Below are 15443 nucleotides of genomic sequence, written 5' to 3' on the forward strand. Positions count from 1 at the left end.
AAACAGATAAAACCACACTGGATAGCTATAATAAATAATATATTTTAAAAAAAGAAAATTCAAAGCAAATTTAAAATACAATACCTCTGGGGGTAACTGTTGTAAATAATTATGATCTGCAGCAAAGGTTCTTATATTAGTAAGCTGCCCAATAGATGAAGGCAAAGCCTCAACTTCATTGAAGCTACAGTCCAGTTCTTCTACTGATACTAACCTAATTAAAACAGAAAACACACATTATTTTTAAAAAGTTTCCTATATATAATCAAAAACTTAAGAATATATAAATATCTGAACTTGACTTTAACAAATCTAGAAAAACTCTATTTCCACTAAACTTAATAAAAATAAGCCTACCTTTATTAAAAAAAACCTATCCAATCTGTAACCAATTACTTATTAAAATGCTTATGGAATCTCCTTTAGATGCTATTTATGCAGTTATCTGAAAATATATATGATTGAATGAAAACATATATATATAAAGCTGAATGAAAGTAAAGTCTTCCAGTGATTCAGAAAAATCTTACCCTCCTATAGAGTCTGGCAGATACATTAATTGATTTTCATCTATTTTAAGAGTTGTTACATTCTTCAATGAACCTATTTGAGAGAAGAAATAATATACAATTTTCCAGCTTGAACTAGAAGCAGGTCAACCAACAGTCAATGTGAGCACATACTACATCTGACATGAATCATACAGAACTTTCTTAATCAACCCATCTACAAGAGAAACAAACCTAACCTCATTACTCTGTACTCCCTTACCCTATATTTTCAATTTTACCAATATATCACCTTTTAACATTAGCGTATATTTATCTACTTTACTCCTGTTAAAAATGCAAGCTTCATAAAAGTAGGGACTTCTGTCTGCTTTGTTCACAGAGGTAGCCCTGCTCCTTGAAACAATGCCATGGCACAAGGGAGCACAAACAAAAAAGAATGGTAGGTGTATAAAATTCATAGGTATATGGCAAACTATTCTGTGTATTCTAAATACTAAAACAAAAACAGAGTTTAATTTAAAATTAAAAAGTGCTGAGGGGCGCCTGGGTGGCTCAGTCATTAAGCGTCTACCTTCAGCTCAGGTCATGATCCCAGAGTCCTGGGATCGAGCCCTGCATCAGGCTCCCTGCTCCACAGGAAGCCTGCTTCTCCCTCTCCCACTCCCCCTGCTTGTGTTCCCTCTGTCGCTGTGTCTCTCTCTGTCAAATAAATAAATAAAATCTTCTAAAAAATTAAATTAAAAGTGTTGAATAAATTATAGTAGAATTTGCAAAATGTAACCTGAGCTAAAACAGCTATGTAACTCAATTAAATATATAAGAATATTTTTTGGTTTTTGGTTTTTATGTTTAAACATCATGAAGATGGCAAGATTTATGTTGGTTCTTGAATCAAAATAATTCAATTTCCTTGAACTACCATCAGACGAAAAGCAACTACAAATATAGACTCTCCTGGGATTTGCTAAAGTGGTTTGTTTTCTCATACGTTGAGTCTAAAATGGAGACTGAAAAAAAGTTACTAGATAAGGGCTATAAAGTTTGGATAAATTAACCTCTTTTTAAAGAGTTTAAATTTTATTATAGTGATAAAAATGACATTTCCTTAACGAAAAATAGAGTAACGTCAACCAAGAAGTAAAATGTGTAACTGATCACACGAGGAAAAACTTCAAATAAGATTTGTGACTGGAAGTACAATAAAACTAGCTCATAACAAAATTTGATATATGAAAGCTTTGAGTGAAACAATGGCAAAAATGTAATTTCTGAGATTTTGCATTAGTAAAAATTACATAAATTAGACAGCAATACAAACCAATAGTCTCAGGCAGTTGTTGAAGTGAATTGCTTGATAACAGGAGGTCTTGAAGGTTTTCACATGCTGAAATTCCTTCTTCAATCATTTCAATATTATTTTTGGAAACATCCAAGTATGTGAGCTGTTTCAAACTACCGATAAACTGTAAGTAAAAAGAGGAAATCTCATGATGATATTAAGTGAATTTATGGCTAGTTTAGGTAATACACTCAACACCAAGTTATAATTCACAATTAAATGTTTAGATGAGAAAAGATTCAATTTTTTATTAAATGCCATAAGTAATGTATTCAGTAATAAAGCTAAGAGCTCCTGCTAAGCGCCTAGCAGAGTGACAATGGACATTTACTTTTCGTTGGGAACTCAGCTGTCACCAATGACTAGGGCAGTAAGACATAAAGGGATTCTTAGGTTCTTTGGGTATGGGAATAAATAAATGTCAGTCGATAAGACAGAAACTAATGTCCCACTTTAACAGTTCTCCAGACAAAATGAGTTAGGATATAAACTCAATTGCAACCACTGTGAAGGACACACTCCAGATCCAGGAAATTAAAGAGAGTCTATTTTACAAAGTTTACTATGGTAATTTTCTGATTTTAGTCAAGAATGTATTGATAGTAAAAAATAAATAAGTAAATAAATGCTATTTGCTTCTATCTAATATATTAACAATTAAATAACCATCTTTTTTTAAAAAAGTAATCTGAAAATGTATAATTCATAAAACTGCAAAGAATAGACTGTAATAAGAGAAGCCATTTAGAGTTTGATATACATACCCCTGGAATAAAAGTCAGTCTATTACCATCCATCCAAAATTCTTTCAATCCACTTAGTTGCTCAAGTACTTCAGGCTGTTTGGATAAGAAAGAGGTAGGGGGATTCAATAATTTCCTTGAAATGTTTTTATTTGTCAAAAGAAGCTCCAAGGAACTTGTAATGGTAACTTCTGGTTTAAAACATTCAATAAGGGGCGCTTGGGTGGCTAGTTGGTTAAACCGCTGCCTTCGGCTCAGGCCATGATCCCAGGGTCCTGGGATCGAGCCCCACATCGGGCTCCCTGCTCATGCGGGAAGCCTGCTTCTCCCTCTGCCTACCGCTCCCCCTGCTTGTGCTCTCTCCCTCTCTCTCTCTCTCTCTCTGTGTCAAATAAATAAATAAAATCTTTAAAAAAAAAAGAATTCCTTCTTAAAAAAAAAAATAAAACATTCAATAAATAACTTGGGGGCGGCGTGTGGCATGGAGTGGAGCCAAGATCCTAGACTTTTCACTTTATTATAGTTACTACAGTGGGTCTACTAAAAGAGAACTCAAAGATAAGCATTCCAGAAGAGTAGATTGCATGAAACTCATTTAAGCTTTTGATTACACAACAGGCTCAAGTATTTATAAAACTAATAAAGAAATAAAAATAGGTCCCATTGCTTTCGAGAGTACAAAAAGATACTCTCAATCATTATCTGTAAAAAGATTTCACCTTTTCCCCACGACCCAGCAATTGTACTACTAGGCTATCTACCCCAAAGATACAAATGTAGTGATTCAAAGGGGCATCTGCATCCCAATGTTTACAGCAGCAATGTCCACAATAGCCAAACTATGGAAAGAGCCCAGATGCACACTGACAGATGAATGGATAAAGAAGATGTAGTACACACGTACACACACACACACACACACACACACACACACACACACACACGGAATACTACTCAGGCATCAAAAAATGAAATCTTGTCATTTGCAACGACATGGATGGAACTAGAGGGTATTATGCTAAGTGAAGTAAGTCAATCAGAGAAAAACAATTATCATATGATCTCACTCATATGTGGAATTTAAGAAACAAAAGAGAGGATCATAGGGGAAGGGAGGGAAAAATAAAACAAGACGAAATCAGAGAGTGAGGCAAACCACAAGAGACTCTTAATCATAGGAAACAAACTGAGGGTTGCTGGAGGGGAGGGGGTTGAGGGGATGCGGTAACTGGGTGATGGACATTAAGGAAGGTATGTGATGTAATGAGCACTAGGTATTATATGAGACTGATGAGTCAGTGAACTCTACCTCTGAAACTAATAATACACTATATGTTAATTAAATTTAAATTATAAATAAAATGGGGAAAAATAACCAATTAAGAATTAAGAAAACTAATCACTGTTAACTACTTATTATCAATTATTTTATATGATAATATAATGGTGGTACATATCATTACACATTTGTCCAAACCCACCGAACGTACAACACTGGAAGTAAAACCTAATGTAAACTATGGACCTCAGGTATTTATGATGTGTTAATGTAGGTTGATCAAGTGTAACCAATGTACCACTCTGGTGGGGGGTGTTGATAATGGGGGAAGTTATGCATGTGTGGGACGGGTGTATATGGGAAATCTCTGTACCTACCCTCAGCTAAAATTTGCTGTGAACCTAAAACTGCTCTAAAAAAAAAAATCTATTAAAAAAAAAAAGATTTAGCCTTTTATGAAAAGAACAAAGATACTCCGATGACTAAGAGGGAGAAAAATATGAAAAAAACAATTTAACTATCCAATAATAAGGGAAAGGTAAATAAATCAAGGCATAATCATATGATATGCACATTCTGTTATTTTAAACTCTTAGCAATTACATAATTAAAGAGTTTTTAGTATGGTTTTGATAACCAAAAAATTAATCAGAGGGTTGCAGTGGACCTTGGTATCGAGACAAAATTTGATCTTGGGATTTGCCCTTGCAGGCTCGATTGAATGCATCCTTCAAAGGTATTTCTGTCACCACACAAAGCTCTGTGTAGTCACTGACACAGTGATGTCATAGAGTACCATCATATCTAATCAACATCATCACACAAGTAATACATAAAAGTCATGTCAATCAGATTTACTGCTAACATATAAATATAGGTAAGGTGTATCTTGGATTAAAAGAAATACCTTTTTGTGCTGTTTCTGTTATCATTTTAAGGGTGAGTTTTTAAAAAATGTATAATGCTGCAGACTGAAATGGTACAAAAATTAATGATTCTGAATGTTATTGATTCATTGAACAATAATTAAGATTTTTCAAACAGTTAATACGGATGTAGATTAATACTTTTAAATACCTTAAGAGTACAATAGCTTAACAACTTAGGAATAACAGTATATGTATTTTTTCACAAGGGGTTAAAAACTTCCACAACACACAATAAAACCCATCATAAACCATCTTCAATTAAAATATAGTAAAGAATATGAAAGTATATTTTAGAAAAAAAAGAAGGTATCCAAAACCACCATGCTCTTCCACTGACTTCAGCTGTAAAGTTCACTATTTGATGAGCAAATGTATAATATAACACCCAAAGGGCAATCATGAAGCTGACAGTACTGAGAAATTCTCGTTCCTAAGATTATCATTTGACAGCAGACACATAAAAAGATGCTCAACATCACTCATCATCAGGGCAATGTAAATCAAAACCACAATGAGATATCACCTCACACCTGTCAAAATGGCTAAAATCAACAACACAACAAACCAGTGTTGGCAAGGATGTGGAGAAAAAGGAACCCTCCTGCACTGCTGGTGGGAATGCAAATTGGTGCAGTCACTGTGGAAAATAGTATGGAGGTTCCTTAAAAAATTAAAAATATGATGCAGCAATTCCACTCCTGAGTATTTACCCAGAGAATGTGAAAACACTAATTCAAAAAGATATGCACCCGTTTGTGGCAGCATTATTTACAATGGCTAAAATATGGAAGCAGCCCTGGGTCCACTGATAAATGAATGGATAAAGAAGATGTGGTATGGGCACCTGGGTGGCTCAGTCAGTTAAGTGTCTGCCTTTGGCTCAGGTCATGATCTCAGAGTTCTGGGATTGAGCCCTGCATCTGGCTCCCTGCTCAGCAGGGGAGTCTGCTTCTCCAGCTCCCTCTGCCCCTCCCCCTGCTTGTGCTCTCTCTCTTTCTCTATATATATATAAATAAAATCTTAAAAAAAAAAGACATGAGATGTGTGTGTGTGTGCAGTACTACTCAGCCATAAAAAAGAATGAGTTCTTGCTATTTGCAACATGAATGGCTCTAGAGAGTATAGTGCTAATAAGCAAAGTCTGTCAGAGAAAAAGAAATACCACATGATTTCACTCATATGTGGGATTCAAGAAACAAAGAAAAAAAAAAAGAGACAAACCAAGAATCAGATTCTCGACTACAGAGAACAAATTGATGGTTACCAGAAGGGAGGTGGGTGGGGGGATGGGTGTAAAAGGAGATTAAGAGTGCTCTTGATGAGCACTGAGTAATGTGTAAGTTGTTGAATCACTATATTGTATACCCGAAACTAATATAAACACTGTATATTAATTATACTAGAATTAAAAAAAAAAAAGACTAGGGACACCTGGGTGGGGCAGTCAGTTAAAGTGTCAGACTCTTGGTTTTGGCTCAGGTAGTGCTCTCAGGGTTGTGGGATCTAGCCCTGCCTCCAGCTTTGCATTCAGCATGGAGTCAGCTTGAGATTCTCTCTTCCTCGCCCTCTGATCCCCCAACCCCTCCCACCCCACGAGCTAGCTCTTTCTCTCTCAAATAAATAAACCTTTTAAAAAAAGACTATCATTTGAAATCTACCATAATTTTAAAAACCAAACTTATAAACATAATGTAAAAAAATTTAATGATGGTGATATTCAGGCCAATGAATTCCTCTTCAGAAAAAATATCTAGCTTATTTTCTGAGTTCTTTTGGAGAACTCACTAAAGACAAAAATCTACTTACATACTCCTTTCCTTTTTGATTCTTTACCATAGCACATTTTGCACACAAAACAGAAACAATTCAGAGGTCTTATTACCAACTGAAAAATAAGTTGTTTCACTCAATGTTTTCCTTTTAGCTATTAAAATTATAGAAAAATATTTTATCATTGAATCAATTCCTGAGCAATACTCTCAGGGAGATACTTTTGACTCAGAAGTACTTTTTATTATTCATTCTAGGCTGATGAAACTTTGTTTTTCCCTTATAAAATCTCTCAAAGTGTCTACTTACTGTGCCTAAAAGTTTTAGTTACCCTTTTCCATGGGTTTCTCATTTATTTTACATTTTATTCTCACTACTGTCAGATATTTCTGTCTGCTTAATTTTCCATTAATAACTTTTACATCTTTTTTCTTAAAAAATATATACATATCTTTAACCTATTTTATATTTTAAAATGCTAAGAAATAAATACATTAATTGTCACATGTTCTCAATCAAATTTAAGACCTCTGGATAGAGACTGGTATGAACTTACCACTTCTGTGAATTCATTACTTCCCAAATCCAATCTTTCCAGCTGGGTCAGTCTATTCATGGTTCTACGCACAAGGGATTAATGAAGAATTGAGTACACAAAAATATCAATTAAATGGAAGCTTTCAAAAATAATAGTGTTAAGCCTTCTTATGTAATATCTAATGTACAGGTTTCACCATATTGACAAAATATAATTTCTCAGTAAAGTATTAATTTCTAAATAAAATAAGCTATGAATTATTCTCTAATTTGGCTTCTCATCAGGTCTTCATTTCTTTTCATAAGTAGTCACAGTAAACTGAAACACACAGACCAGAATACAAGTAACTGGTTTTCACTTTTTTCGCAAAATAAATTTTCATGTAATATTAATCAACTAATGAATTAAGACTGTTTGGCAGCTACATAGTAATTATTACCATTTTTCAAGACTGGTCATATATTTGTAAAACTTTAAGATAGCTTAATTCTGAAAATTAATACTCAAAATTCTAAGGACAGTAAACACAATATTTATCACATTTCCAAATTAATTTCAATACAACTCAAAATAAAGTTTTATAAGGATCATAAATGAGTAGATAAAATCATTTTTAACTTCCAACTTACTACCAATATTTCTCTGCAACTACAGGGACTTGAAAATTTTACAAAAACTCACTTCATAATGAAATAAACTAAATTGTGCTTTTATCTCTCCTTCAATATGGCATTTTAAAAACCTAAACTAATTAATTCAAACACATATTTACACTCTTACATTGCTATTTTTAGAGAAGCCCCTAGTATTTGATAGACTGAGGTCTACCAGCTACCTAGATACAGAATTTTGTGCTATAATTTTTTAGGATATGTCAAAATGAAAGCAAAATACAGTTATCAACATATTATCAGTACATATTAATATGCTAATGACTTAAAAATTAACATCATTAAAAACCAACAGGCTCCTTAAATTATGACACAAGAACACAGACTATCTCTATCTTCTCTGGAAATTTAACAAATTAGAAAAAGTAAAATAAAACTCACAAACATTTCTCTGGCTTTTCAGTGAAAAAAACAAACATAGGAACACACATAATTGGGGGCGCCTGGGTGCCTATTAGTTAAGCAACTGCTTTGGGCTCAGGTCATGATCCCAGGGTCCAGTGATGGACTGATCAGCCCTGAGACCCATGGGCCCCATGTTGAGCTCCCAGCTCAGCAGGGAGTCTGCTTCACCCTCCTGCTATGCCCCTCCCCCGTGCTTGTGTGCAAGCTCTCTCTCTCAAATAAATAAAAATCTTTTAAAAATAAGTAAACAAAAGAACACACATAATTGTAATGCCACTACGTTACTGAACTAACATTAGAGGAAGCTGATTTTTCCCGACCCTTCCATTTTAAGTATGCCATTCTATCAACATTCCTTTAACTTATTTCACAACACCAATTTTTCTCAAAGCTGCTTTATTTAACTTAGACTTATTAAGGGCCTTGTCTCAGGTACTATGAAGTACTATAATTCTGTTTCCCTTACTCATCTGTCTTTGTCCAGAAAATCTCTAGGTCAGTTGTAGTTTGCATCATAACAAAGAAAAGGTGCTTCCAGGGTATTTCTGAAGAAAGATGAGATGCTATGATATTAAACTATGTCCATAATACTATCCCAAATAAACACTTGAGAAAAGTAGAGAGGTGTGTGAGAAGGGAGGCAAAGATTAAAAGAAAACATAATCTTATTTTTCTTAATTCAATATTCTTAAAATGACAAAAGAACATAGAAAATCCACACGGAGCAGGTACACACTGTAACAAAAGGTAAGTAATACAAGAGTACAAAAAAGAAGTGGTGCACTGGAAAGATTCAATTCTAAATGACATCTTTAGAAAGTGAAGTTTTAAAACTAATGCAGGAAAAAGTGAATGACATGTGTATGTAACAAAAAGAGAAATGTAGTGTAAAATCCTCAAAATGTCTCCATCTCAACTTGCATAGTCTATACTGGCAACTTTAGTCCTACTAAGATACCTGAAAAGTCTGAGATAAAATTTCATGTTTTCATTTTCAAGTCTTTTCATTTAAGATCCAGCTTCATACTTCAAGGAGAATCTAAAAACAATATATCCCTCAAATTTCTTCCTGTTTACCTCTAAAATGTCTTTGTATTTAATACTTTTTTATCATCTCTTCTTATGTCACAGAGGAAAAAAACACATCTTTTGTGTGCTTGGCCCTGTGCCCTCTAATACTTAGATGGTATTAAATTTCACTTAGCTACATATCTAAAACAGCTTTCCCAGTGCTCATATCTTTGATTATAAAAAGGTTTACTCACATAACCTGAATACACATGACTTTCGTAACATTTAAAACTACTGCCTCTTTACAGTTTGTGAGGTCTCAAAAGTTTTAATTACAAGTCTTAAAAAGAGAGCAGTAAAGACTTATATTTGAAAATACATCAGAGCCCAATTTAAAGTTAAATAAGGAGATAAAATAATGAGTTAAAATTATGCTATCAGATACACCATATTAATTATAGGCTTAGCTATTTCAGTAAACAATTTACATCTTATTCAAATGTCTTAGAAACCAGTCAGTTTGAACTAAGGAGTCATCAATGCCAGTACCACATCTATAAAATACTTAAATCTTTTTGAGTTTAATATGGATCATAATTCCTATTTTATTTTTTATTTTTTAAAGTTTTTTTTTTTGATAGAGACACAGCAAGAGAAGGAACACAAGCAGGGGGAGTGCGAGAGGGAGAAGCAGGCTTCCCGCTGAGCAGGGAGCCTGATGCGGGGCTGGAGCCCAATGCGGGGCTCGATCCCAGGACCCTGGGATCATGACCTGAGCCGAAGGCAGACGCTTAACGACTGAGCCACCCAGGCGCCCCCATAATTCCCATTTTAATTTACACTCACAACCATCCCTAGAAACACCAATCATTGCTGCACTGAACAATTATCCGCTAATAGATAAGGTCTTCTGGGAATCAAAATTAGATATGCTCTTTGTCAAAGACTTACATTCATGGGGAAGGTTACAGGTACATGTAAAAACGGGAGTAAAATGTATAAAAAAATAAGACTAACATGGTAAATTTCATAACAGATACAAATAAGATGCCACAGAAGTTGAGTAAGCAAAACTAACTCCTGGGGAACTGGAGATATCTCCCTTAAAAGGTAACAATTAACTCTTGACAAATCAATCACAACAGAAATCAGCAAAGTTTTCTGTAAAGGATCGGAGAATAAATAATTTAGGCTTTGCATACAGTCTTTGTCACAACTACTTGACTCTAGCACTATAGAGCAAAAGGAGCCATAGAAAATATGTAAATGAATAAATGTGTTTCCAATGAAACTTTATTTACAGTGGGCCAGATTTAACAAGATGGTAGTTTCCCAATGCCTACACTGTAAAAATGTAGCAATAAATTCAGAAAGTTTTAATGTATTTTTTCAATAAATGGACATAGACTACAGTGCATTTTGAGTATGTAGATCTGTTTTAGTTTTATCTTATTTGCTCTTGGATTGACATCTCTTCTTGATGTTAGCTTACCAGCAGGGGGCCCTCCACCCCACTTCTTATTTACAACAGACTATAAAACCGGACAAATTCTTATAATTAGTTATCAGACTTCACATAAAGACCCTACAGATCTCACTAATGAATACTATATAAGAGCTCTAGCATATGAACTGGGATCTTTATATGGGACAGTGGGCTTTATCGACATATTTTGATATTTGTCACGCAAGACCAAGTTTCAGAAAGCTATGAAATCACTATAAAATACCAACACTAAGTTTTATATTCAATACCACTAATTAAAATATGACCACAAATGTCAGTCTTTAAAAAATAATTTTCACTCATATTTTAGATATTACAAAGTTAACATTTCTCTAAGGACTTAAGAATTAAAAATTCTTGGGGTGCCTGGCTGGCTCAGTCAGTAGCGTCTGTGACTCTTGATCTCGGGAATTTTAAGTTTGAGCCCCACAATGGGTGTAGAGATCACTTAAAAAAAAAATCTTCAAAAGAATTAAAAATTCTTATTTTAGCAAGAATAGCACCTTTACTTACTTTGGCAACATTTTCAACTGGTTTTCTCTAAGTTCTAATATCTGGAGTTTAGTTAATCTGCAAAACAAAATAACAAATCAAGCATCTATGGCGAAGACAATGAATTTAATTACCAAAGTAATGTCATGCTCTAAAGTTTTAAAGCAGCCAATATTTATTCTGTAATTACAAAGTAAGAAAAGACCCCTTCTGCTTCTCAGAATTAGTGGGGGGGGGGGAGTTAAACACTTCTAAACACATTTAAAGCACAGATTTATTGTCCTAAATATCAATCCTACAGCATTCCATGCAAACATGCCTCCCCAAATATTTAGCCATTAGTAGATTAGAGAACAATAATTCAACTTCAGAGTCCAGCTCCGAGAGAAAAAAGAACAAGAGAATCTAACGGGACATATATAAAGGAGAAATACTCTGGCTCTTCAGTGATGCACATCCCAATAAAATAAAGGGAAAATGAGATTAGGTGATCTAGAGTTGCTAACTAATGCCACAATGTCAATCATATTCCAATATATAAATGTATCAAATCAATATGCTGTATACCTTAAACTTACACAATGTTGATATGCCAAATATATTTCCATAAAAAGTGGTCCAAATACCAGATACAGAAAAGGAATCTGACAAGTACCCTAACTTTTTATATATATACTGTATAAGCATTATTACACATATACACACACATATATATGTATGTATATAAATATATGAAGCATGATAAGGCGGCTCCCACTGGACAGTCACTGGGCTATAACAATGCCCAGAATTCTTTTTTTCTTAATTGAAATGTAACTGACCTATAACATTATTAGTTTCAGGTATCCAACATAATGTATATATGTATATATTGTGAAATGATCACCATAATAAGTGTAGTTAACATCCATCACCATAGTTACCACAATTCTTTTTCTTATGATAAGAACTTTTAGGGTCTACTTAGCAACTCCCAAATATACAATACAGTATTGCTAACTATAGGCAGCATACTATACATTACATCCTCACTATTTATTTTATAACTGGAAATTTGTACTTTTTGACCACCTTTACCCATATTGCCCACCCTCACCCTTGGCAACCACCAATCTGTTCTCTGTATTTATGAAGCTCGGGTTTTGTTTTATTTTGAGATTCCACATATAAGTGAGATCATACAGTATTTATCTTTATTTATAGACAAAAAGTTGACCAAAATTAACATGTCATTGAAAAGCACTTTCTCTACTAGTTTTAAAACAATAGTAGTTTGATACCTATTAGTCATTCCTTCACTGATTCATCTTTTTATTAAAAAAAAAATTACTCAGAGACTATAGTGACAAGATTTACTCTATGTTCAGATATTGGTGGGAGTGTGCCAATGGGGTGGGTCACCAAAAACACACTTTCTTTTCTCCAGAATTTTGATTCCAGTGGAGAAGACAGATAAATCAATAATTAGATCATTTTCAAATGTGATAAATGCTAAGAATAAAGCATTTTGTGTCTCTAATATATAGAAATTACCCACATTTGAACTATTTTTGCATACTTCAAAAACCAATTCAAGTTGTAAATTACCTTTTCTTTCTAAGTACTCACTGCTTATTTACTTGGGAAAATAAATTCATAACAAGTTCTGAAAAAGCTATAAAAACCACAAGGCTTGGAAATATTACAAAAGAAGAGCAAAAGGAGAGCCTATGAAAGTGTAATTAATAGTATTACTAAAGCAACTTGTAGTTTGTAAACTTTGTAAGAGCCAACAAGAAAAGATTTTAAAAGAAACTGTAATTTACCTGCCAAAATTAGCTGGCAAGAACTCAAGGAAAGCATCATTTAGATATAACTGGGTTAGGTTTAACAGCTGAGAAAATCCATCAGGAAGCCTATATAAAATATATCAGAATTTAAGTTAAATTAATACACAGAATTTCAGTCTCATAGAATCTCTCTAAGAATCTAACTAACACAAGTTCTTAACCGGTAACAGTCACGTTTTTACTTTAATGAGGGACCCTCAAACTGAGATTTCCTTTTTGTAATAATTTACCTGTGTCAATGTTTATAACTTCTTCTCTTTGTAAATAGGAAATGACATAGTATTTGTCTCAAGAAGATAAAATGTGCACAAAAAGGTCAAATATGAATGAACCACAATACACAGAAATGTATTTAGGACATAACTATGACATCAGCAGGCACTCTTGAAATTTGCTTTATCTAACATCAATCCAAAGGACTAGATAAGGAATTCCAAACCTTGACAGTACTGACTTTTGGGGCTGGATAATTCTTTGTAGTGAGGAGGCTGTCTTCTGCACTGTAATGTTAAGCAGCAACTCTGGCCTTTATTCACTAGAAGCCAGTAGCACCACCCACCACTGCAGGTTTTAAAAACCAAAACTGTCTTCAGAATTTGCCAAATGACCCTTGGGGGCAAAATCATTCCCATTTGAGAACCACTAGTTTAGAATTATTTTCAATTTCAACATCTGGCCCTTAAATAACCAAATAAAGATTGCATAATTTTATAATAAGCAAATGAGAAGAAATAATACAAAAACCTAAAGGACATTTTAAGGCCATCTGAGAACCTGTATGTATCAGCTTTCCTTTATCTCCTCTGGTCTACAAAAGAAATTCTAGATCGAGAACTGGAGGCTAGAGCAGTATTTTTAGCAAAGATAAAACATCATCAGTACATGTTTTTCCTGGATTTTAAAAAGTACAAAGTTCTGCTGCAGTGAGACCTCTCAGTCTTTGACTCATCTTGTTTCTCCTACATTCCATTCCTTCATCTACCACAGCAAATGAAGCATCAATGTTGGAAAATACTCATTAAGTACAGTTCTGTAATGCGTGAAAGCTGGTTTCAGTTTTTGACATAGCTATACTAAACCATGCTCTACTCATTTTTCGCTTTACCATTCCATTTTCGCAAAACTTAACAGTTTTGGTGTCAGGAAAGCATTCTATTTATAGCCATTACCAACATAAAAGAACATTTGTGACCCCTGGTATATGGTGCAACCAATCATACGGTTTTTCTTTTTTGTTGTTCTTACCTTCCTGATCTTTCAGTTTCTTTTAGTATTTTCAAAAGTTTTAGTGTGCTACACAGCTGATTTGCAAGTGAATTCTTACATTGTGAAAATATCACTGAGGGAGGAAACCTGGATTGTAGCCTCATTTCTGACACAAACTATCTGCGAGACCTGGAGCAAAACACTTGCATTATCTCTTTGGATGTCTAATTTACCGTTGTAAAATATGGGGTTAGAAAAATTATTTAAAGGTTTCATTTTAATCTAAAACTCAAATTTTGTATAGATTTAAAGCTGATACCAATTACTCATTACACAGCTGTTTTATTCACAAAATTAAGTTGTAATTCAACTAGGAACTTACTTGGATATAGGGTTTACACTGGCCTCCACGACTGTCAAAACTTTACAATTTTTTATATTTTCTGGAAACTCCTGTATTCCTAGAAAGTGAACAGATAATTAATAATCAGATTCAAAGAATCTAAAAGGATAAAATAATAACAAAATTAATTACTGCAGATTCAAAATTTACCAACTAGGATCTAGACAAACTGACAACATCAACCAAACAGAACTCTACAACAATTTCTCTCTTTTCTCTTTCATCTTTTGTTCATGTGCCTCCTTATAACTGCCAATTATATTAGTTTTACCTCCCTTTCCTTCTCTTAGCTCTTCTGAAAATTAGTGCCTTCTCTATCTGATGATGTTGAGGATATAAAATACAGAAATTTTGCAGTCTTCCCGGTTTTCTAACATAAAAAGACACATTGCTTTTTTTAATGCTGGGCTGCAGATTAAGGTGGTCCCTAACATACATGTAAAATGATAAAGCTGAGAATAGGCTGAAGATAGAAGTAGTAGAAAATCTACATTTGATATGCTAGCAGATATGCCTGATGACAGCTGCTGACCAATACTTCAGTAAAATACCACATAAATGCTGGAACAGGCCAAATTACAGTTAACTTTCTAAGCACTTACTCTTACTTCCTCAAACTATCTCAGCAAAGATATAGTAACAATAATTTGTGAACAATAACCCACAAACTTCAAGTAGCAATGTTATAATCCAGACTAAAAGAAGGCTAAAAGCTTTTTAAAATACTAAAAAAATTCCGTTTGTTAAGACTCCTTCTTGTACTACCATGATACGAATAGTCAACATAGCTGACATTAGAGGATCATTTA

General features: G+C 33.8%; 1 protein-coding gene across 11 annotated transcripts in view; it reads right to left on the reverse strand.

Annotated features, from left to right (window-relative positions):
- The window catches only part of ERBIN (erbb2 interacting protein), a 129908-nt gene that overhangs the window by 45288 nt on the left and 69177 nt on the right, over nucleotides 1–15443 (reverse strand). For all 11 annotated transcript variants that reach the window (XM_025892888.2, XM_025892886.2, XM_025892887.2 and 8 more), the window contains exons 5-12: nucleotides 14614–14692; nucleotides 13002–13091; nucleotides 11218–11274; nucleotides 7129–7192; nucleotides 2616–2690; nucleotides 1831–1975; nucleotides 531–603; nucleotides 85–214 (exon numbers count right to left, since the gene is read on the reverse strand). In XM_025892888.2, coding sequence (XP_025748673.1) covers nucleotides 85–214; nucleotides 531–603; nucleotides 1831–1975; nucleotides 2616–2690; nucleotides 7129–7192; nucleotides 11218–11274; nucleotides 13002–13091; nucleotides 14614–14692 — 713 coding nt within the window. The remainder of the gene's footprint in view (nucleotides 1–84; nucleotides 215–530; nucleotides 604–1830; nucleotides 1976–2615; nucleotides 2691–7128; nucleotides 7193–11217; nucleotides 11275–13001; nucleotides 13092–14613; nucleotides 14693–15443) is intronic.

The sequence above is a fragment of the Callorhinus ursinus genome, unplaced genomic scaffold, assembly GCF_003265705.2.
Source record: "Callorhinus ursinus isolate GAN/ISIS: 27379988/994484 unplaced genomic scaffold, GSC_fseal_2.0 scaffold23, whole genome shotgun sequence".
Lineage (NCBI taxonomy): Eukaryota > Metazoa > Chordata > Mammalia > Carnivora > Otariidae > Callorhinus > Callorhinus ursinus.